Below are 22,339 nucleotides of genomic sequence, written 5' to 3' on the forward strand. Positions count from 1 at the left end.
ATTTCACATTCAAATAATGTCAAGCTAGATTTTCTTTCACATTTGAATGAAACTTCCATTAACTGCAAAGAGAACTAAACATGTGAAATAATCTGTGACTTGGGAAATCTATTTTGGGTTTGAAAATTATGCTGATTCACTGGTATTCTGAAGGAATATCTAAGACGAATATAGAAATTTTGGTATATTTTTCAATATAATAATTTTAATGACCTCTAATTCAATAGCACCAACACAATAACTACAAGCCTCTTTAAAACATAAAGTTTGTCTGCTTGAGCTTAGCAGAGCCATTTATTAGCAAATAAAATCTGCTTGTTTTCTCTGCTTTTCTTCCTATAAAATAATTCCATGTCTACATTTTCCATTTTTAGTGATACCACTCAGAAATAGGGGTGTATGTGTACAATTACCCTTACAATCCATTAGTCTGAACTGAAAATGCCCATCAAAATTGTTTAAACCCATAGCCACTGAAAATGAAAAAGTTTTCTAGATGTAGGCACCAAAATTGGTAATCTAAGTTTTCAGAGTCAACATTTTTTAAATTTTATATGAAACAAATCAAATTCAACAATTTGTGAATTAACTGAAATATACAAATAAGCTAATGTTGTAGTAGTTAGAAGCTAGAATTTATTTGTGACTACTCGTTTTTCAGGGGGTGATATATATGATGGCTACTGGCTATATGCAAAACCCATAATGATCATTTTCTTCTATATTGGATATGATAGTGCTCATGTTCATTTTAAATATATTTCCTTTTATAATTGAGTCAATCCCACGTCCTTAAAGAGCTGTAATGTTTAAACCAGTGCCCTTGCATTTAGTTCTATTAAATTTATAAGTCTCTGTGATAATAACCCCAGAAGTTAAATTATACGAACTTGCTGATATACAGATTTGACATAACTCAAACATTTTACATGCTGCAAATGTTTGCTGGGAGAACATTCATCACTCTGAAATGATCGATGAATTCATCTAAATTTTAACATACTTTCTGTACTAGAATATGGTCTTGAGCTGTGAAGCCGTATCACTGAAAATTAGATCTTAAACTGTCATACACTAAAATCAGAGGAACTAAAGAAACCTGCAAATGAGTAAGGTTGCAGTTGACAGCTAAGTGTCCTGAACATCTGAGGCATGTTAACATAAACCAAGACCCCACACATAGTATGAAATCAAAACATGGATCAGAACCGATTTTAATTCACCTGGACGATTTAAACTAACTTTCTATTAAATAATGGTATGGAAGCCCAGTGACTAGAATGGTGAGCCCAGGAAATCCTTGCTGTTGGATCCTATATTTTATGACACTTGTTCATTTTGGGAAAAATGTGTTAAATTTTCTCTATCTCAATTTAGCTATCAGTAAACTTATACGGCCTATCTTAAAAAACCAAAAAAAAAAACCCCAAAACAATGGTCATTTCTCAATTTATTCACTAATTATCTTATTTTTCTAAAGAGATTTGGGATACCTGAAAATATAATGTTAAAAACTGGGTTCTTCAGAGCAGGTATTTACTCAAAGTGTCTCCCAATGGATTGTTCACTAGTTGCAATAAAATAAAATAAATTTTAAAAAGCAAGAACTACACAGTGGAAAATCAGTCAACATCTTGAATGGATCATCAAAATTAACATCTGTGAAGGGAGAAGAAACTTGCTAAGTTTAAGCTAAGTAAAAATAATTCAATAGAGAAGGAAAATATGCCCCCTTAGTTCAGATTCAAAGTCTGCCTGGGGCCCTGGGATCAGTAACACACACTGCCTCATTCCCATGGCATCAAGCGGACTCTCAGAGAGACCTGCTTCCTGGTCTTGCATCTAGTTTGCTGTGATAGTCCCAGGACCATAAAACACAGCAGTGAAATCACTCCTAAAAGCCCTCTCTAGAAATATCTGAATGGAAAAGGTTTACTTGTCAAAGGATTTGTACTTGTCTACACATGTTAGCTATCCCAACAACAACCCAAGCAGCACAGTGTACTCTGGAAATGGAAAACTACTGTTGAAGAACAGGAAGTAATTAGGCAGGGAAAAATGCTGCTACCAAGTTCTGGAATATTCCAAAAGCAGAAGAAAATGCTTTGGGCTCAGCTTTGAGTCTTTATTACCTTGTTTCTAATATCTGTTATTACTCCTCTATTAAGATAGTTACTAGGACATTAATAACATTTTTACATTTAAGACTCTTGTTTTCCTATAGCGAATGTTTCTTTATTTCAAGCAGTTTTGAAATACGTATTACAAATGGCTTTATACTATTAAGTTCTGAGGAACTCTCAAAAGCTTGTGTCCAACTCATTATTCTTAGTAAAGGAAAACCAAAGGTATGAACAAAGTTCTCTATACACAATGAGTAATAATTTCCTTACAGTTCTAGAAGGACTTAGTTATATCATGGACAAAAGTAAATATGTTATGAAATAATGGCTAATTATGAGTCTCTGTGCCACAGATGGTTTCTCACTGCCACTTGAGCCTACATCAAGTCTGTCCCCCATGGCAACAAGGAAAAAAGGGAGGGGGAAGGGTGCAAGAATCCTGAGATTAATCATGGAAAGCAAATTGCTGTCTCTGTAGCAATAACAATGTGGATGTATTGTTTATTTAATGACCAAAGGGGGTAAGAAATGGTAAAAGTGTAAAACTGAATTTAAAAGAAATCGAGGAGAAAAAAAAATAAAAGAAATCGAGGGATGTAGAAGCAGAAATGCAAAAGAAGTTAGAAAAAAGAAAAGGAAATAGAATAAGGAATCTCTTCGAAGGATCAGCATTTTCTTTCATCTCAAGAAACAAGCCTTTAGAAATGTAATGGCAATTTGTTTACAAGAACAGAAAAAGAAGGTCAGCTTCAGAAATTTCAGATATAAGACAAAGTGCCTATAAATTCATGGTTTCTGACTTCATTGCGGGGGGGGGGCAGTTCTCAGTGCTATTCAGCAATCATTTTTCTTAGTCGTCTATCAGTGGTTTTCAACCCAGGCTACACATTAGAATCAGCTGGGGAGCTTTGGAAAATACTACTGCACAGACTCCACCCTCAGATATTTTGATATTATTGGTTCGTGTTTAGCACAGAGAATGGAATTTTCTTAAAGGTCTTCAGGTGATTCTAATAGGTAACTAAGCTTTGTGAACTATCATCTGACTAGGGGGTCAAGAAACTTTTTTTGGTAAAGGACAAGATAGGAAATAATTTAGGCTTTGTGGGTCACAAGGGCTCTTGTTGCAACTATTCAACTCTGCTGTTTTATCGCAATGGCAGCCATATACTTTTTTTTTTTTTTTTGCGGTACACGGGCCTCTCACTGTTGTGGCCTCTCCCGTTGCGGAGCACAGGCTCTGGACGTGCAGGCTCAGCGGCCATGGCTCACGGGCCCAGCCGCTCCGCGGCATGTGGAATCTTCCCAGACTGGGGCACGAACCCGTGTCCCCTGCATCGGCAGGCGGACTCTCAACCACTGCGCCACCAGGGAAGCCCCCATAGAGTTTTGAATGGGTGTTACTGTGTCCCAATAAAACTGTATTTACAAAAAGAGGTGGTAGGCTGGATTTGACCCATGGGTCACAGTTTATCCACCCCTGGTCATCAGACTGTTTCCTCTCCCCTTTCCTAAAACAGCTGTTCCAAACCTTCACCTATGTCCTCCCTATTCCTGGTTTTTGGCAGATGACTCTCTTTCCTGTTTCACTGGGAAAATACAGGTCATCCGGCTGGAAATTCTTCAACTTCCTTGTCCATCACCTGCAGACTTAGTACACCTACGTCTGCATCTGTCCTCATCTCTTTGCCTCCTGTTGTAGAAACAGCATCTCTTCAAGGTGAATCTAATCCTCTCACTCCTACTCAGTTCCATCACTCTCTCTGACTCCTTTGGGACCCTACTCCACAAAGGGTCCCATCTCCTATGTCTTTAGCACCTCCCTCGGTACTAGCTCTTACCCTTCAGCTAACAAATATATTCAAGAGTTTTAACCAAAGAACCCTCCAAGCCTTCTTCAATCCCATGCCCTCCTCTAAATACTCACCCATGTCTCCCTTTCCCTTAGAAAGTCTACACCTACTGCCTCTACCTCCTCTCTTCCCATTCATTCCTCAAGTCACTGCAGTCTGGCTTCTGTCCCCACTACTCCACAGACAGTGCTCTTGCCAAGACTGCTGAAGACCTTCATACGGTGTATTCCTAGTTCTTGTTTTACTTGTTTTCTCTGAAGCTTCTGACATTGTTGACTCTTCTGAAAGCTCTCTCCCCACTTGGTCTTTGCAATGCTATGACATCTGCCACAATTCGTTCTTTTGCTGCTGGCCGCTTCCATGCTAGTACTGCCTAATATTATTTGACAAACTCTCTTTTCTCCTTACGCTATGTATTCCTCAACTCTTCTCGTGGCATCAACCACCACCTACATGTGGTAACTCCCGCATTTTAGCTCACATCTCTTCCTCAAGCTCTAGGTTCATATTTTCAAACATCTATGTCAAGCTGTACTCAGGTATTTTTTTTCCCCAAATCTGTAGTTTTTCCTTTATTCTCCATCTTGGTTAATAGCTCACCATCAACTCAATTGCCAAAGGTAAAATTCCCACTCTCCCTCAGGGACTCTAATAATCACTGTTGTGCCAATTTTAAAAAACGTCTACCTGAGGATACTTTATTTCCATCTGTGCAGTAAATGGCAACTATACATGTTCAACCATACGTGGTGTTCCTGCTCTCCCTCCAAATCCAATCAGCCACCAAATCCTCACGATTCTACCTCTGATATACCTTGCAAATCCATCTCCATTTAGCCATTGCCACCACAAACGTTGTAAGGCAGACCTTAGTTAGCCCTCACCAATATAATTTGCAATAACCTCCTAACATATTTTTTTACTTGCCCATATCAGTAGCCTCTACTTCCTTTTCTTATTTTTGCTTCCTCCCTAAGGTCTTTGTCCAATCTTATTTTCTCTTTGTTAACAAAACTGCACACAGCATTTCAGTAGCAGAAGTGCCACGGTTTTATGTAAGGGAAGAATGATCCTTTCCCTTTGGTGACCCTCTCTTCTTGATGAAGCAAGATATTTCATTTAGCTTTTTGGTCTTGTGTTGCTGAAGTCACTAAGACAGACAATATCCTGAGAGAGTCTGAGCACTATATTTTTAAAAAGATGATAATAAGTGGAGTACCCACTGAGGATAGTGATCAACGTGGTGATGGGGCCCCAAACCACAATCAGTAAGAAGTAGTGAGAAGAACTGGGTAATTTATCCTGGAGAAGATTCTGATTCTTTCCTGGAGCAGACTAATTTGGGTATTTCTTCCTCTGTGAACTCTAGGATTATCAATCAGACATCTCTCCTCCTTAAAGAAAACCTAGTTTCTTTTCCTTAATAGGAAACACTTACTTAAGGTTTCCCTTCCTTAATAGGAAATGCATACAAAGTGATGCACATTTTGCTGTATACTTGCCTGCCCACCAAAGAAAGGAAGCCCATCCATCTACAATGTTGATTCCCCTGGAAAGCCTTCCTTAGAAATGAGTTCATGTTGACATTTACCATCTGCTACAATAACGGTCAACTTGAATGGTAAGCTATGAGTTTTTGACATCAATTCCTTACATGTAATACTGCATGCCCTAATTTTCTTGAGTGGGAGCACGTGACATACTGTCTCACTTACATGACATTTTCTCATTTTAACTTAAATATTACTTGCAAACTGTTTTAAAAAATTTACTGTTGCCAGATTTTTAAAAAATCAACCTTTCTCATCAGGGCACTGCAATGGTGACCACAGCTCAGTGAAATTCTGGATGCTTTACCAGTAATGATTTCCTATGCCATCTGGTATTTACCTTCTCAACAGTATGCCCTGTATATTCCATTTCCTTCCCATACCTGCATAGTAGTTGCAGAAAGCAGTCATTTATTTTATGAAAAACCTACCTTTGCATCTGGTCCTGAGGAGGTAGTCTGTTGATCTAAATGAGGTTAATTAAAATCCTTTGTTACTAAATTATCTTAATGCACAAATCTGAAAGACAAATCCCCTTTCCTATCATTTATAATAATGGCCATGTATTAATAAAGTGACAGATGTCATGAAGTTTGCAATAAACTCAAATCTTGCATTTGTAAAAAGAATAAAACCCCTGCATTTATTAAACAACAAGACAGTTGAAATGGCCTGATAGGAATGCTGATCGTGGTCACGATTTGAAGATTATGCTTCTAATCTTTTATTGTGGAATCTGAAATGCACTACCCAGGTTTACCAAATGAATAGGCCCTTTGGTCTCACTCTTCTCCCGCCCCTCTTTCCCATCTTGGTCTCTGAAAAACAGAGTTATGGCATGGTTTCACCAGGTCTGAGAGTCTTTCTACATACCTGGCTTTGAAATAAATTTAAGGAACAGGCCAGGGCAAGAGTGTTTAGAGGTAACCACTTTTGCAGTTTGAGGAATAGATTTCTCTAGTCATGGTAATAGTCTACTTCAAGGCTATCTAGAAGGAAGTTTGATGGGCAATTTTCTCCATTTTTAACATCTTATCCTTTTCTTAGAATATATGAAGTTCAAATCAAAGATTAAAAAATATTCATATATTAAGTGGTCTCCTGTACTCTGTATCTAGATCTACTGCTAAGAATAAAATCCTAACCCTGGTACTGTACCATTTCTGCCTATGTTTAAATGTAAAAATTTTTAAAGTTTAATGTGGCCCCAGGTTCCTAGCTGAACTGTTGTCTACATTGTTTATAAATTTCTTGGGAAAAGTTTCATTTTGTACTCTGTACATTATAAACTTTTAAGAAAAGGCAAGCAGGAATTTGTAAGGAGAGATTGAACTGTGCTTGATGGAAAAAACAGAATTTAAAGTAGAGACAGCAAATGTGACCTAACTGAACTGAAGATAAGATACAGAAACACTTCTAAAACTGTTCTTTATGTCCTAGAGTTGATTTGAGGAAGAGGTTTCATTAATTTCTTTAGGAGTAAACATGGACAAATATATGTTGAACTGAGTTATAGAAATGGCTTTGCTTCCCACAGCTGCAAAGCACTACAGTAAGATAGACCATTATATCATATGCTACACAAAATAAAAACCCATATGCCAATGTATGCAAAAATGTTTAGTGAATCTTTGAATTTTATACCCAAAATGCTAGCTTCAAATGATTAATTAGTAATAGATATAATTTTCACTGGAAATTAATTTGTCTTTTCAAAGAAGATATTTCCATCCAGACCACTCTTCCTCAAATCACAATCTGCAATGATAACACATATGCAGTCTATTTCACTTCATATCAGGTGAAAACTAGAATAATCAAAACACGAACACAGTGAAAGGCTTACCGAGGTGTACAGGTATCCCTCGCTGTTCATTGCCAAATACAGCTTGGTCTGAACTCCTTGAATAGCCACCACTCGAAGACCCACAGGGATGAGGTTAAACAGAGCTGCAACCGAAAAGAATGTGAAAACAAGGTTATGATTTCGAATTCCATAGCTTTTCAATGTTTCCAGCAGGACTGTCTGGTCTTCCAAAAGTAATGTGTGCTTGGTAGGAATATTCATATATATATATATAACTCCAGATAGATAGGGCCTCTTCTACCTTTCAGTATTTTTTTTTTTTTTTTTTTTTTTTTTTGCTCATGGGCCCAGCCACTCTGCGGCATGTGGGATCTTCCCGGATCAGGGCACTAACCCGTGTCCCCTGCATCAGCAGGCGGACTCTCAACCACTGCGCCACCAGGGAAACCCCCTTTCAGTATTCTTGATTCATGGTTGCAGTCATATAACGGGGGCTATAGCTACATATTTTCAAACACCTCGGAGAAAATGGAAGACAATTCCATGGCTTGTATAGTGTTGGAGGTGGGAAATATTGATGCTTCTGTAAAGATCCAGTTCCAGGAATTGGTCTACATATTAAATAGCTTTATTTTCAACCAGCCAAGGTTTTAAACTGCTCCCTTAGACAACTGCTGAAATTCACAGACACAGATATGATCTATCAGCTGGGGAGAGATTCCTAGAATCTTAGAAAAGACACTAGTCTAACTCCTTCACCTAAATTATCTGTATTATTTCCGACGCAACCACAAAAAAAGAGTTCCAGACCTTTAAAAAAGGAGTCTTACGTTCCCACAGTAGCATTTCTTAAAGAACATTTTCCAAGATTGGGTTGAGATAGGTTGTCTTTTAGTCTCTGGGAGCAAAGGTTATAGGAATCAAAACAATGAACTTCTGAGGTTTATTTATTTCTTTTTTTTTTCCTAAATAGTTGTAAGTGGGCAGCTGGCTGGTGCCCAGGAGGCCTTCATTTCTCCATTTGAAGGTTTGATTGCGTGAAACTTACACCCCGGCTCTCCTCACAATCACACACCACTCACTGGATGAAACCAGTGGGCGTCTTCCCCCTACCAGCTGTCTACTCCCTCCTACACCAGGAATAAAAATAAAACAGTACATTTTTAAAACGTAGTGCTTGCCACACACATCTTTTGAAAATAGCCTGTGCACCTTTCTCTCAAGAGTCCTAGACCAATGTTGACGATTTTTGCCTTGGTGTGTAAGTTTATGGAGGATGATAAATTGGTCTGCTGTCATTCCTGTGAACAAGAACGTAAAGCAGTCATCCCGTGGGTAAGAATAGTTTTTCTCAGATCTCTTATCTTGGTGTATGTATATTCTACTGCAGTAGGTGGGGTTACAGAGATGAGAAATATTAATGAAGAACTCAATATTCCTTGGCGAGCCTACAATGTAGCTTTCCCTTAAAGTCAGGGTGTCACCAGAGAGGAGCTAGGACACTGTACGGTTCAAAGTACAAGTGTTCCTACCACATGCCACTGATGGCATTTCATTCAATACTCATCATATTTGAAGCTGTGCCCTTCTGTTATGTGAGGTGAAGGAAAGTAATTGCACAGATTGCAAGCCAGGATCTAATGCTATATTTGACCATGCAGTGCCCAGGAATGAAGTCTGATCTCATTGAGCATGTCACGTATACGTTCGACCTCTTTCTGTTGATGGTACCTTGCTCACGGCAGGTGCTCAACACACATTTGTGGACTGCTAGCAATCTGTATGGTGAAACCATGATAATATTACATTTTTGGAATGTAATAGATCACAATCCCATTATATAAAAGGTCATAGTTTTAAATTCTGATATCTAAAAAACCAAATGAAACCAAACAAAATCCTCCATATGGGTTTGGCTTAAAAGCCATACCACTAGACAACTAGAACACCAGCGTATGTCTGAATCCTAGTTTAGTCAAACTAATACATGATAATAGATGATAGATGACAGGTAATAAAGGGCACTCAGAATTGTTTCTAGAACTTCAATTTTTACAATATTCTGAACCTTCTTAGTTCTCTGAATGCAGGTGGTAATGAGCAAAAAACAGAGAAGGAGAGAGAGAGAAATATTTGATTTTCACCGTGTGCCCCAACTCCTCTCTGATGTGGGTTTTAATGGGCAATAAAATGCTTAAGTCCCAAACATCAGATAGCAGTAGGAGGAAGAGAAGCAAAGAACATCACTAACTCATGCCCGGCATTATGTATCCCTGAATAATGGTATGAACTCTATAGTGGCCATGGATTTTTCACTATGTACCATAAATTTCTGTGAAGCCTGATTCAAAAACAAAAAATACCACTCTAAAATAAAGAATTGAAGAGAGCAGCAAAAGTGGAGAGTGACGGGTGACACCAGTCCTATCTTTTTTCTTTAGACATTCAAGATAGATCATAAAACAGGCTTGTTTAAAGTCTGTCTAAAGGGACAGTATTTCCAGATAAAAATGCAAAGAAATTACATCAAGGGTGAGCTTGCACAGGTTCAATATTCTCCAATATGCCTTTGCTTCTCTAAATCTGGAGTACTTCATGGACTTAAGATATTATTTTGATTAGGATGAAAATATGCTAAGCATGAAAAGAAAACAATTGATTTTATTTGTGTATCTAAAACACATTCATTAAACACCTAATAACTCTTTTTCCATTTCTGCCAAAATTTTGAAGATTTTAACAAATAAAAGGGCCTTCGTTTCTTGTTTTCTGCTGTGTCTACATAAAAACAAACTCCTTCTACCTCGAAGGGACCATTTTTCTCAGAGATGTGCACACAGTTGGCACTCAGTGCTTGCCGAATACGAAAGTGAGGCCATCCTTTTTTTTTTTTTTTTTTTTTGCGGTACGTGGGCCTCTCACTGTGGTGGCCTCTCCCGTTGCGGAGCACAGGCTCCGGACGTGCAGGCTCAGCGGCCATGGCTCACGGGCCCAGCCGCTCCGCGGCATGTGGGATCTTCCCGGACCGGGGCACGAACCTGTGTCCCCTGCATCGGCAGGCGGACTCTCAACCACTGCGCCACCAGGGAAGCCCAGGCCACCCTTTTTTATCAGTTGGGTTAAGATCAATTTCTCAAAGGGAGTAATTTAAAAAGTATATATTAACGTAGATTGGAAAGACTTGACCCATTGAACTGGTAACACTATTGGAGTTTTGAAAGGAAAGCTGCCTATTCTAACATCGCCCTCATTGAACCCATGGCAGATATAATAAAACCACTCCCTTGAAATGTCTATCATCTTTTCCTTTTCAGGGGGCAATAGATAATTTACAATGGTTGACTTGCTCATGATGAGAGTTTACTGGGCTAACATTTATCATTGTAATAAAGCTACCTAAGGTCAGCTTGAATGCATAATATCAAACATACGTTTTTAGAAATAGATGTATCTGGGTAAACATGAACTGATTTGTTTTACCATGATCTGGCTTACCATGTCAGAATTAAAATATCATAAAATCAACCACGTTGAATTAAGTGAGAAAAAAATCAAAAATCCTAAAAATTAATAAAAATAAGAAAAATATAAACATAATACCAGGAATGCATATTAAGGAAAGAGTATAAAAATGAAAAGGTGATACTTGGGGAAAAAAAACCTTGTATTTTTGTTCCACTCATTTAAAATAATTAATTAAATAATGAATGCCAAGAAAATTGCTTGGCTTAGGGGAAAAAAAGAAGCCATCTGCATGGCTAAACTTCCATTTTAATGATGATCATGTTAATGATCACTTTAACCATTAAACATTCTTGTTTCATGATGACTTACACCCTACAATGTATTTAAGTGGGAAGAAAGCTAGCTCTCTGGCTCCTGGTTATACTTGGCAGCATGGGTAGAGTGAAGCCCCACAGACCTGCTATTTATTTTGAGATACTTTTCATTTGTATGCTTCATGTGATGGTAATACCGTCAGCTGACTCACCTCTCATTATTTCATTGTGTCTAAACACAGATTCTGTCTCTTTAAAGGCCTGACAATATCATTAGTATACAGAAATGCCATGCATATCAGTCAGTTATAAGACAACCAAAAGGCACAAGCTATGCATATGCAGGAATTGAAAAGTAAAACCTACTACCTGATTCCATAGTTAAGAAATGGAGCCTTGATTTACATACATATATGTGTGTGTGTACGTGTGTCTGTGTGTATATATCTATGTGTGTGTAATATCCTAAAATGACTACATATACAGTGTGATCTTGATGCATGTGCCATATTGCTGTTTATAAACAAATTGTCTGTTTTTTTTTCCTTTTCAGGAAACGCATGTGAACACTGGACCCAAAATAAGTTTTTCACTGATTTCCATCTGCAAAAAACGTTAAAAGTAGATGGGGGAAAACCTGACCAGGTGGGGCTCATTCGCAGCTGATCGTGAACTTCCTTCCAATAATGCCCAATGAATCCATTTTGCTGAGGCACTTTGGAAAACGGAGCAGCTTACATCCCCTAATTTCTTTCCCAAACACCGATTTAAATATACCATTTATGGGAATGTTTTATTGCTGGTCATAATGGACTCATGTCTGTTATAGGAGTGCAGTAAAACCCTCTAGTTACCCTTGACTCATTTTTTTCAAACAGAAGAAAGAGTATGCATGAAAGAACATCTAGCATACTCATTGTAGAACTTCACTATCACAACAGTAACACTGCATTTTGCAAAACAGTGCAAAAAACTAGTAAACCATTTAAGTATGGAACTTTTTCATCCTAGGTACCAACAGAGCTTTCTTTAAGGGTAATTAAAGTGACTTCCTCTTCAGGTCTTGCATTGGATATCAATCAGCCCAGGAAGCTTTCTTAAAGGATGTGAAACTTTTAACACTCAACATTGGAACCCTTGTCTATGGCTTTGTTGTCTCTAGCCCCACATCTCTGAAAATGCTGCAGAGGACTTGTTAGCATTCAGATGGGCTTTCCTTGGCAATGGGACTATTTCTGGGCAAATAACAAAGCCTGAGGGAAATGCAATATAAATTAGGGAAAATCGGGAAGGAGTGGTGAGAACTAGGTGGTTTAGCCTCATGGAACATTGAATAGGTCTGCAGCAATCTGCTAATTGCAAAACCCCACCAATGATTACCATTGAAGAGGGCGTTACTATTTGTGAGTTTATGTTTTGATGACTCCAAGTAAATAAAGCATATGTAACAAAAGGTTATATAATATCTTGGAATCACTATTCTTCAGTAATTGGAAATAAAATTGACTTTCTTTTTGATGTGTTTCTCTTTTAGGTTCACCATGATGGTCTCCAATTCGGTCCTAAGGCCACAGTTAAAAATAAAGCACTCAAAGAAATGTCTTTACCCACCTGTAGAGGTATCTCAGTGTTAAAATCCCAATTAGTCTGAGAGTTATCAGTGTCTGTGGAGGTGGGGAGAGCAGAAGTGAAAGCTTGTAATGATGAATTCTCCTGACATGAAACCTCTCCTCTCTCTTGGGATGAGACCGGTTCTTAAGAGTAGAGATAACCGTGCTATTTCAGGATCAGTGTGTGGGTGAGTAAATTTTCTGTGGGAAAAAAGTAATAAAATCCAAAGGACAGCCATAAATCTATCCAGATTACCATGGAGATGACATTTGGATTGTTCTTTAGAATGGTGTCAACATTATTTGCTACAGTTCACTATTCTAGATATTTTCATGTTCCCCTTCCTTGAGGTTAACCTGCTGAAACAGGATTATATAGTGTTGACTCTATTTTGGATTTGCTTTGGGATTTAGCAAGGGTTGTTAATTTAAAAAAAAAGAAAGAAAACACAGTGTCAACAACATGCTGGGATATACTATTATTTATTTTGCAGTCACTTACTGTAAGTGCTGTCCTCATCTTTCGTGCCATCAATGGTTCCATCTGCCTGCAGCTGCAAGTGGTAACCTTGTCGGCTGTATAGTTTGGTAACTATACCCTTAAGCTGAGGCTCTGCAAGGAGAAGGATGGTTTGGATCAATTGATAAGTTGCACATATATAGTTGAAAAGACTCAGATTTCAGAACTCTAATTTTATTTTAAAATTTTAGTGGAAAAGGTCAAATGACACTTTTAAAGAGTCCCCTGAAAGAAAGAAAACAAACAAACTCCAAGCTTCAGAACCAATCTCCGAACTGAAGAAACATTTGATTTCTACCTGGTAACACTGGTAAAGCCCTAAAGCTACTGACAGCAGAGACAATTTCTGATAGCGTGTCCTTTGGCTTACAGAGTGGCACTCTATCTCATTGAGCATTCGAAATGGGTTGTCAAATGGCATATTCTGCCTTTTAACAACGTGCTACTTCTCATGCAGAAGGAAAAGGAGAAATACTAAGATGATTTAGAGTGGTTTACCAAGGAGGGACCAAAAACACACTAGCAAAGATTTCCCTCAGAAACACCACAATTAGAATAAAGAATTCCCTCCATTCTAAGAAGGTTGAAAACGCATAAATAACCTGGAACCCCATCAAAGGACTTCTATTTAGAAAATTGAGCCGCGATACAAAAAAAGGGGGGAGGGGAGAATAAAACAACGATTATCATACCCTATCGTATTAATTATCCTTAGGGGAAATGGGTGCAAAGAGCAGGGTTTTGTTGGTGGGGAGGAAAGGAAATTAGTTCATATTTATTTTCAAATTTCGTATCAAATATAGTTATCCAAAATATGTGTTCTCAAAATGATTTTCAATTATGAATCACCATAGATTAATGAAGTGCCTCATTTATCAATAACAGCCATGTTATCCAAAATTTGCTTTTATTGAATACAGACACCTGCACTGAAATGATATTTACGTGATTATTCAGGCCACATAATCATGCTTTGTCACCGCTTAAACCTGTTTAAAAACAAGCCTAATTCACAGCTAATGCCTTAAAAACTTCGAGCAAGCAGAAAATGTGTGTCTGCATTTCTATTCCAGGATGTGTAGAACACACAAATAGCGAAATAACAGATTGTTGAATAAGTCTGAAGTTCTGTGATATTTATCTAGTAAAAGGAAGAAAACACCGTAAAGGATTCATTTGGTTAAGAATAGCCAAATAAGCTGCCTCTACGCCTGAAGGTCTACCTTGACGCAACCTGACACCTCTAGCTGTGTGAATTTCCCCTGGCACCGGAATACCGCGCTACTCTTCTCACTGAATAGGCTCAAAAGGACCCACGATCTGGCTCTGAGTTTAAACTCTCTTCAATCCTGCATTTTAGTAGCAAGTAACCACAGTTTGACTAGTCTCAACCAGATCACTAAGCTCTTTGCCACAGGTTCTAGGAATCCACCCCCTTCTCTCCAGCAAATATTTCAAAGCTGCACCACAAGTCTGTCCCGATAAGCTTAAAAGTGATCAAAGAAACAGAATGCCTAGATAGCGGAAGCCCACGGCCCTTGGGGGTGGAAGCTGGAGGGGAAGGGTCAGAGCTTCGGGGGCGAAGGCAAGGGAGGGATTCCCCGGGTTTCCTGGCGTGGGGGGTGAGCAGGGGTCTGCCCAGCTCCGCGCCTGCAATTAACACGCCACTCACGCGATAGCCACGTCTGGGTCACGCCTGCCCAGAGCCCACAGGCTTGCACACATGTGGCCTGTCTGAAGCTGACTGCGCGCCCGCTGGGCAGGGTATGCCCCCAGGCTCTGCGCCTGTCCCACGGCAGTTGCAATGCAGCAAGCCTGTTACTGTTACGAAGGAGGCGAGAAAGCGATCGCTTCCCACGCACGCACACCGGCTAGGTGGCTACATCCGCACTAGATGGGCCGCCGACAAACTCACCTCCGCTTCCATCCACGCCCCCCAGCCCCCTCCACACCCGTAAAGTACGGGGGGGCAAAAAATCCAGCCAAGAGCCCCTTCCAACCTGGTCTCCTTCTGCGCCTCTTCTTGGAGCCGAAGAGTTTGACCCGGGAAAAGACGTTTAACTTGTTTTTGTCGCAGCTGGTCTTGCCTTTGCTGGGGCTGCTGACACACTTGCAGGCGTTCGATTTCTCACGCTCCCGGGCTTGTCGCTTCTGCCGAATGAGCGAGCTGGCGATAGCCGCCGCCATGGCCACGACGCCCACCACCACCACTTCTTTCCCGGCCCCTCTCCGGGTTCGCCTCCTCCTCCCGCTCTTCCGCCGCTCGTCCGCTCGGTCTCGCGCCTCCGCCGCCTTCGTCTCCGGAGCCTGCGCTCGCCCGGGCTTCTCCGCGCTCGGGCTTCAGCCGAGGAGGGGGCTCAGCATGCCGGCCGAGCTCCTCCGGCGGCGGTCCGGATCCTGCGCGGGCTGCCGGCTGCCTGGGTCCGAGCCGACGCCACAGCCCCGGGCCGGGATCGCGGGCGAGACTGCCAGGCGGAGGCAGAGCTGCGCGAGTGCGTGCGCTCGGCCCCTGCGCCCCGAGGACACTGCGCGAGTCCAAGTGGCTCGGGTCGGAGTTTGGCGGCACCCACCGCCCGGTGCCGCGCGGCGGGGGCCGGAGGAGGGAGGCAGGCGGAGGGAGGGCGCGCGGGCGGGAGAGAGGCCGGGAGCGCGGGCGGCAGCAGGGAGGGGGGGGGATGGAGGAAGCGCGCGGGGGAGCGCGCCCTCGCCCTGGCCCCTCCGAGCCTCCGACTAGTCCTTGCAACTTCTTGGCCTGCCGATCGGGAAAAGTTGGCCTGTGCCAGCTTTCCGACGGGGCTCAAACAGGTAATGGCCTTGCATCTTCGCTGTCGCCGCTGCCGCCGCTGCCGCCGCTGCTGCTCTGGGCGCGGCACAGACTCAGTATAGGAATTCCGTCGCCGCAGGCACCCTCCGGAAGAGCGCGACGGCCTCCCGCGGCCCCCTCCCCCGGCGGCCCCTCCCTCCCGGAGCCCAGCCCGCTGGCTCCCTGCCGCGGGCCGCCCCCACCCGCCCCACCCCCCAAGTCCCCGGCGGGCCGCTCGGGCTAACACCTGTAGGGGCTCAATCTCCCAAACCCTTCTCTCCTCCTCTTCCCCGAAGGAGCTTCGGGAGGAAACAGTGATGGAGGAGGCACTGGGATGAGGCAGTTGGGTTGGAAGAGCCGGGGGTTGCTTGGCGATGGGGGCGGCGGAGTGGGATGTTCCGTTAGTGTGTGACTCTTAGCTGGCCAGGTTACCCGGCCTGGAGCCCCGCCACAGGCTCGGACTCACAACACCCACTCCCCTCCAAACACACACTCGCTGAGGTTTTTCGCATGGCGACACTTGTAGCCATTGAGGAAGGAGGCCGGGGCTCGCAGACTGCTTTAGCCCCCGCGGCCGCGGCAGCAGCAGTAGCAGCAGCAGCAGCAGAAGGCACTGCAGAGCTGCGCCTGCACGCCACGCTGCCACCCGGTGGTTTTTGCTGACTTTTCATTTCAGGCCAATTTGTGCGGCCCGAACCCCGTTTTTCCTCTCCACAAAACAGAATGCGCCCCCTCATCATTCTGTTTGGCTTTGGGATCCAAACAAAGAGCTTGGGTCGTGTACCATAAGCAGTATCTGGGAAATGCAGAGCTGAGCCTCTTTATTTAAGCTCTGGCGCGTCTCCAATACCCTAACTTCCCCCCACCCCCACCCCGCTCCTCAAGCTCAGGAATCAAGTCTGGCTTGTTGCTCACTTCACTCAATTCACAAGTTCTGTCCCTTCCCTGTTCTATATTTTAATCTGGAGAAGAAAGAAGGAATTGTGAGGTCAAATGTAACAAAAAGAATAGTCCGTACACATCCCTCCCTTCAAACAGACATGACTGTTTTACTATGTTACTTGATTTCTGATGCCAGAAAGGAAGCCCCCCAATAGTAAGCCTGCTCCAACGTGGAGCTACCACTATGCTCTGTTTACTGGACCTCCACCCCTTTGCAGATCTTTTCAGAAATGATACAGATGCAAAACCAAATGCCTAGACTCTGGTCCTTTCCCGAGCTCTTTCGCCTGAACCTCAACTAAGAAACTGAAATCTTTCAGGCTTCTTAGCCCATCAGAGTTGAATCACTTGAACCTTCTGTAAATTTCATTGCTCCACCGGGGAATCTGCTGCCACCTCCCTTCCACCTTTCCCCAATCTTGAAGTGTCTCTTGCCCTGTCAGAAGCACGATTATGTGTCTGCTAAGGTGGGCGGGGGTGAAGGTGCAGGGACTGAAATAGATAGATACAGGAGAATGATGCCGAATGGTCTGAAATTCCCTGCAGGTTAGTCTACTGCTCCTTTGTGCTTTGCACTTTCCCAAAAGAAAAGGGAGGACAAGGTAGGAGAGTTTTAGCACCTCAAGTCCATCGAAGTATTTTCAGACCTGAATTCACAGGGGAAAAACCCTGGTCTGCTCCCACGGAACTCTGAACACCTTAAAAATTGGGACTGGGGCTTGGTCACCACTATATTCCCATCTCCTGGCACAGTTCCTGTCACATGATTTATGCTCAATAAAAGTTTATTGAAAATAATTGACAAATGACTGATCGATACTGATTCTGAAGGGTAGGAAGATGTTCCCTGGCTCAGAATGTATGCGATTTGAATTCCAAGTACCACGAAGGGAAATAATCTCACCAAAAGAGGGGTCAAAAGGAGCTCTGACCAGGACCAAATATTTGGGGTGTGGGATGGACAGTTAAGAGATTCCTACTCACTGGCCATGTTTTTACCTTCTGCTGAGTACCAACTCCAAGGGCCTTTTTTCTTTCTTTCTTTCTTTCCTCTTGCTTCTCTCTTGGGACCTTGAACCAAAGCAGGCATGACAAAGCTAAAGAAAGACAGAGTTCTGATTCAGGCAAGGGACAGAACTTGGGAAGAATGAGGGAATGGTACTGAGAAAATGAGGAGGGTTTTCCCACGCTCTTTCTTCTGCTTCTCCACTGGGAGAGCATTCATTGTTTGCTTGTCCAGATGCCATTCACAAGGTATTTTCAGGTGGATATTTGAGGTAGACAGGCACGAAGAAGACTTCAGGAGTATATAATGAAGAGGAGGGACACGTCACTACAAAGTCACAAACACAAACATGTAAATACGCCAGCTCTGTCACTAACCCCTACCCACCACCCCAGGCTTTTTTAAAAAAAAAATACATTAGACAATTAAACTCTATGCCATGAGCACGGAACCACTGGGTCAAAGCTGATTACCAAATGATTCTATGGGTGTTTATAGATATCTTTCTTGCTCTAACGTCTCTTGAAAAATGAGAGGTATGGGGGAACCAGACTCTCTGTCCCATGTCCCTGTCAGCCCATAAAATGTACTTCTGCCTATTTATACCCCCCCTTTATTCTTTCAACTCCATGGACAGGAAAACGAATGATGTGTCATGGGTGAGACTAGAGATAGGGGCAGCTAACTCTCTGTGGTGTGTCTGCCTACAGACCACGTGTTCTCCTGTCTCCTTCAGTGAGAGAACTCACAGAGGCCTGTCACTGGAGAGGGATCATGGTGGGCAGGGGGCAGTGGGGAGGGACTGAATGAAAGCCATTTTGACTTTGGGTCCAAACTGTATTGTACAGTCACTTTAACCACTAATGAAGCAGATATTTTCATCCTTTCCTAACTCTCACGTGTATTTCTCAGGTGCTCTCAGAGAAGAGTGTGAATATAACTCTGAAACCCTCAAAGCAGATCTGTGCTAAAACCCCATTCATCTTTTTATATCTAAAAGATTTTTTTTGATGTGGACAATTTTTTTAAAGTCTTTATTGAATTTGTTACAATATTGCTTCTGTTTTATGGCCGCGAGGCATGTGGGATCCTAGCTCCCCGACCAGGGATTGAACCTGCACCCCCTGCATTGGAAGGCAAAGTCTTAACCACTGGACCGCCAGGGAAGCCCCAAAACCCCATTCATCTTGGGAAGGCAATAATGAAAGAAAGACTCGCAGGCCACCCTAGAGAAGCATATTTTGCCTTTCCTTTCTGTCTTACTGCCACTCCAGGCCAGCAGCATGACATTTCAGTGGGAGGATGAATAAAGAACATTCCTTTGACACTTCCAAAGTGCCTTTTGCTCCTGTCTTGCTCTGTTCCTACCAGTTCCCCCTGCGCCCTTGTTAGGGAACTTCCTGGATCTCCTGCAGATCCAGAGTTTCAATTCTCCCTGCTTAACCCCAAGGCTCCAAACTCCTCTATGCTAGGTGGGCCTACTCGCTGCAGCTCCTCCCAGACCTTTGCTCCCCACTGCCCTATCCCAAGCTCTCTCCTCCATCAGATTCAGGAAGAAAGCATCCTTGGCTTCTTTCTCCAAGTCAACTCACAAAGAGTTCTAGCCTGGGAGACAGGAGGCATACCTTTGAATCCTGTCTCTACCACTAACTGGCTGTGTGATCTTGGACATGTCATATCTCCTGTTGGGGCTTCATTTTTCCCACCTTTATTTATTTTTTAAAAATATTGATTTATTGATTTGGTTGGGCCAGATCTTAGTTGCGGCATGCGGGATCTCTTAGTTGCAGAATGCAGGCTCTTAGTTGTGGCATGTGGGATCTAGTCCCCGACCAGGGATCGAACGCCCCCTGCATTGGGAGCATGGAGTCTTAACCACTGGCCCACCAGGGAAGTCCAAGTTTTCCCATCTTTAATAAAATCATCCTTGAGACTTGATGAATGGCTTTCAAATCGTATCCTGCAGAGCCCTAAGAGTACACAGACATAAGTTCCCTCACCCGTGTTTCAACCATAGCACTTCTTTCCTCTCTTTTATATATTGGGACTCATTGTGTGATTTCTTATGAAAAAGATAAAAATAAAAAGATTCCACTACTAAAAACAAAACATTTGAAAACTTCTGGATGAGATGTTCTGGAATGTCTTTTGGGCCCTGGGAGCCTATGATTTTTCTGCCTGTTCCTCCTACCTCTTCATCTTGCCCTCCTCAGACTTGCCCTCTGCCCTTTCTCTTCCCATCCCATCAGAATATAAACTCCACATGGGATTCCCCAAGAAAAATATGAGTCTCTTCGGCTCCATTCCTCATGGGTTCACTTGAGAAGCAGGCTTTGGCATTCTTTTCAGGGAGAGTTATGTGAGTTATCAGAGCAGAGAATGCTGATTGTTGTCTGCCAATCTCTTTTGGCAGGCCTTGGCAGAGCTGGAAAGAAGCTGGGGGGACCTGCTCTCAAGAGGCATCTCCAGGAGAGAGGCAGAAACCCAAACAGATGTGACTGTGATGAGTAAAAACGAGAGAATTCAGACAGCCTAATCAGGAGCAGCCTCAGTACTTTCTGAGCAGGAAGGAACTGGCTGTCTTTCCGAAACTCTGAAAAGATTTCAAACACCCTTCCTCCATGAAGTGAAGATAAACATACTGAGAGCCACTTGCCAGTTGGCTCTCCAACTTCACTGACAGTCCATCAAAACATCTCAGTGACCAGTCAGTTACCAGGTCAAGGACTGATGATGAGCTCAAAGGGAGGGAAGGGGGGCAGGTTCAAGTGCACCATGGTCAAGCAACACTGGGATCTGGCTGGTAACTGAGTAGGGCAGCAGAGGGGGTAATGAAGAGACTGGGCAGCAAGTACCACCTTTTGTCGTCTATTTAATTATGTCCAAAAGCCAAGAGAAACGACTGGATAGAAATACAAATGAGGAGATTAGAGAAACGCCATTAGCAAAAGCTCCGGCCATTTAACTCCAACCAGGAAGAAAAATGAAATTTAAGGAAATCTCATCAATGTCACACTGGAATTCTAGAGATTGAAAGAATGACTACTGTATTCTGTAACATAACCTGACAAATTTATTAGCTGGCAAAGAGTCTCTCCCAGTCAGATCATTTAGGAGAATTATGCTTCAGAAGCAAAGATCTCCAGAATCAATTTTTTTAGCAATTGATTGGCTCTCCTGATTTGCATTCGGAATGAAAAGCCAGGGAACCCTAGGCTTGCGCTGCTCTAGAATAGTGGGGTTGGTCTTCATTATGTCCCCTTTCTGAGATCATTCTCTAAATACTTAAGCTATAGAATGTACTGAAGCCACCTCTGGTTTATATTTAAATCAAATAAATAAATAAATAGATAGATAAATAAATAAAATCAATTGGGAACACACTAATTAATTCTGATCCTTAAGAGGAAAAATCCTATAACCCATATAAAAATTTCATTGTGCAGTCATAATTTATGAACATTAAAACCATAAAGCACCCTGATGCTATTAATCATATCTATGAATTCAGCTCCTTGCCATTTTAATTAGCCATAGCAGCTGCAACATCAAGAGTTCAAGGACCCTGATTACCTGCTTGGTCACTTTAATCAAGAAAACCTGAAGAGGACATGGAAGCAACCTAAGTGTCCATCAACAGATGAATGGATAAAGAAGAAGTGGTACATATATACAGTGGAATATTACACAGCCATAAAAGAAACGAAACTGAGTTATTTGTAGTGAGGTGGATGGACCTAGAGTCTGTCATACAGAGTGAAGTAAGTCAGAAAGAGAAAAACAAATACCATATGCTAACATATATATATGAAATCTAAAAAAGGAATAAAGGTTATGAAGAACCTAGTGGCAGGTCAGGAATAAAGGTGCAGAAGTAGAGAATGGACTGGCGGATACGGGGATGGGTAAGGGTGAGCTGGGACGAAGTTAGAGAGTGGCATGGACTTGTACGTATAGCTGATTCACTTTGTTATACAGCAGAAACTAACACACCATTGTAAAGCAATTATACTCCAATAAAGATGTTAAAAAAAAAGAAAGAAAAAGAAAACCTGGAGAAAAATATCGGATTGCTGGGGTGGAAGTTTCTCCCTCGATCATTCAGAGAGAGGAAGGATCACAAGAAAATGAGCTTAAGCTTCAAGATGTGGGGATTGAAGTTTTGTACAAGGAAAACATTCCTTTTAGCAAGGGTTGTCAAATACCATGGCTGATTGCTGATTTTCCTATAGAAGCTTTTGTGACTACAACAGAAACCTTATCTACCTTGGTGGATATGTGGACTCAAGGCTCTCATTCTGTCATTAAAACTACACTACTAGTCACATACCCATGACCTGCAACCA

The 22,339-nt window shown here is 42.1% G+C and overlaps 1 protein-coding gene across 3 annotated transcripts in view; it reads right to left on the minus strand.

The window, feature by feature from the left end:
• Positions 1-22,339, minus strand: part of FGF13 (fibroblast growth factor 13) — a gene marked incomplete at both ends in the record, with an annotated part of 492,111 nt that overhangs the window by 51,009 nt on the left and 418,763 nt on the right. For 2 of the 3 annotated variants that reach the window (XM_079727564.1, XM_079727562.1), the window contains 2 exons: positions 7,373-7,476; positions 13,225-13,335. In XM_079727564.1, coding sequence (XP_079583690.1) covers positions 7,373-7,476; positions 13,225-13,335 — 215 coding nt within the window. Of the gene's footprint in view, positions 1-7,372; positions 7,477-13,224; positions 13,336-15,242; positions 15,430-22,339 lie in introns of those variants that run through there. The other variant, XM_079727563.1, reaches the window with a different exon arrangement.

Source organism: Hyperoodon ampullatus, assembly GCF_949752795.1.
Source record: "Hyperoodon ampullatus genome assembly, chromosome: X".
Taxonomy (NCBI): Eukaryota; Metazoa; Chordata; class Mammalia; order Artiodactyla; family Ziphiidae; genus Hyperoodon; species Hyperoodon ampullatus.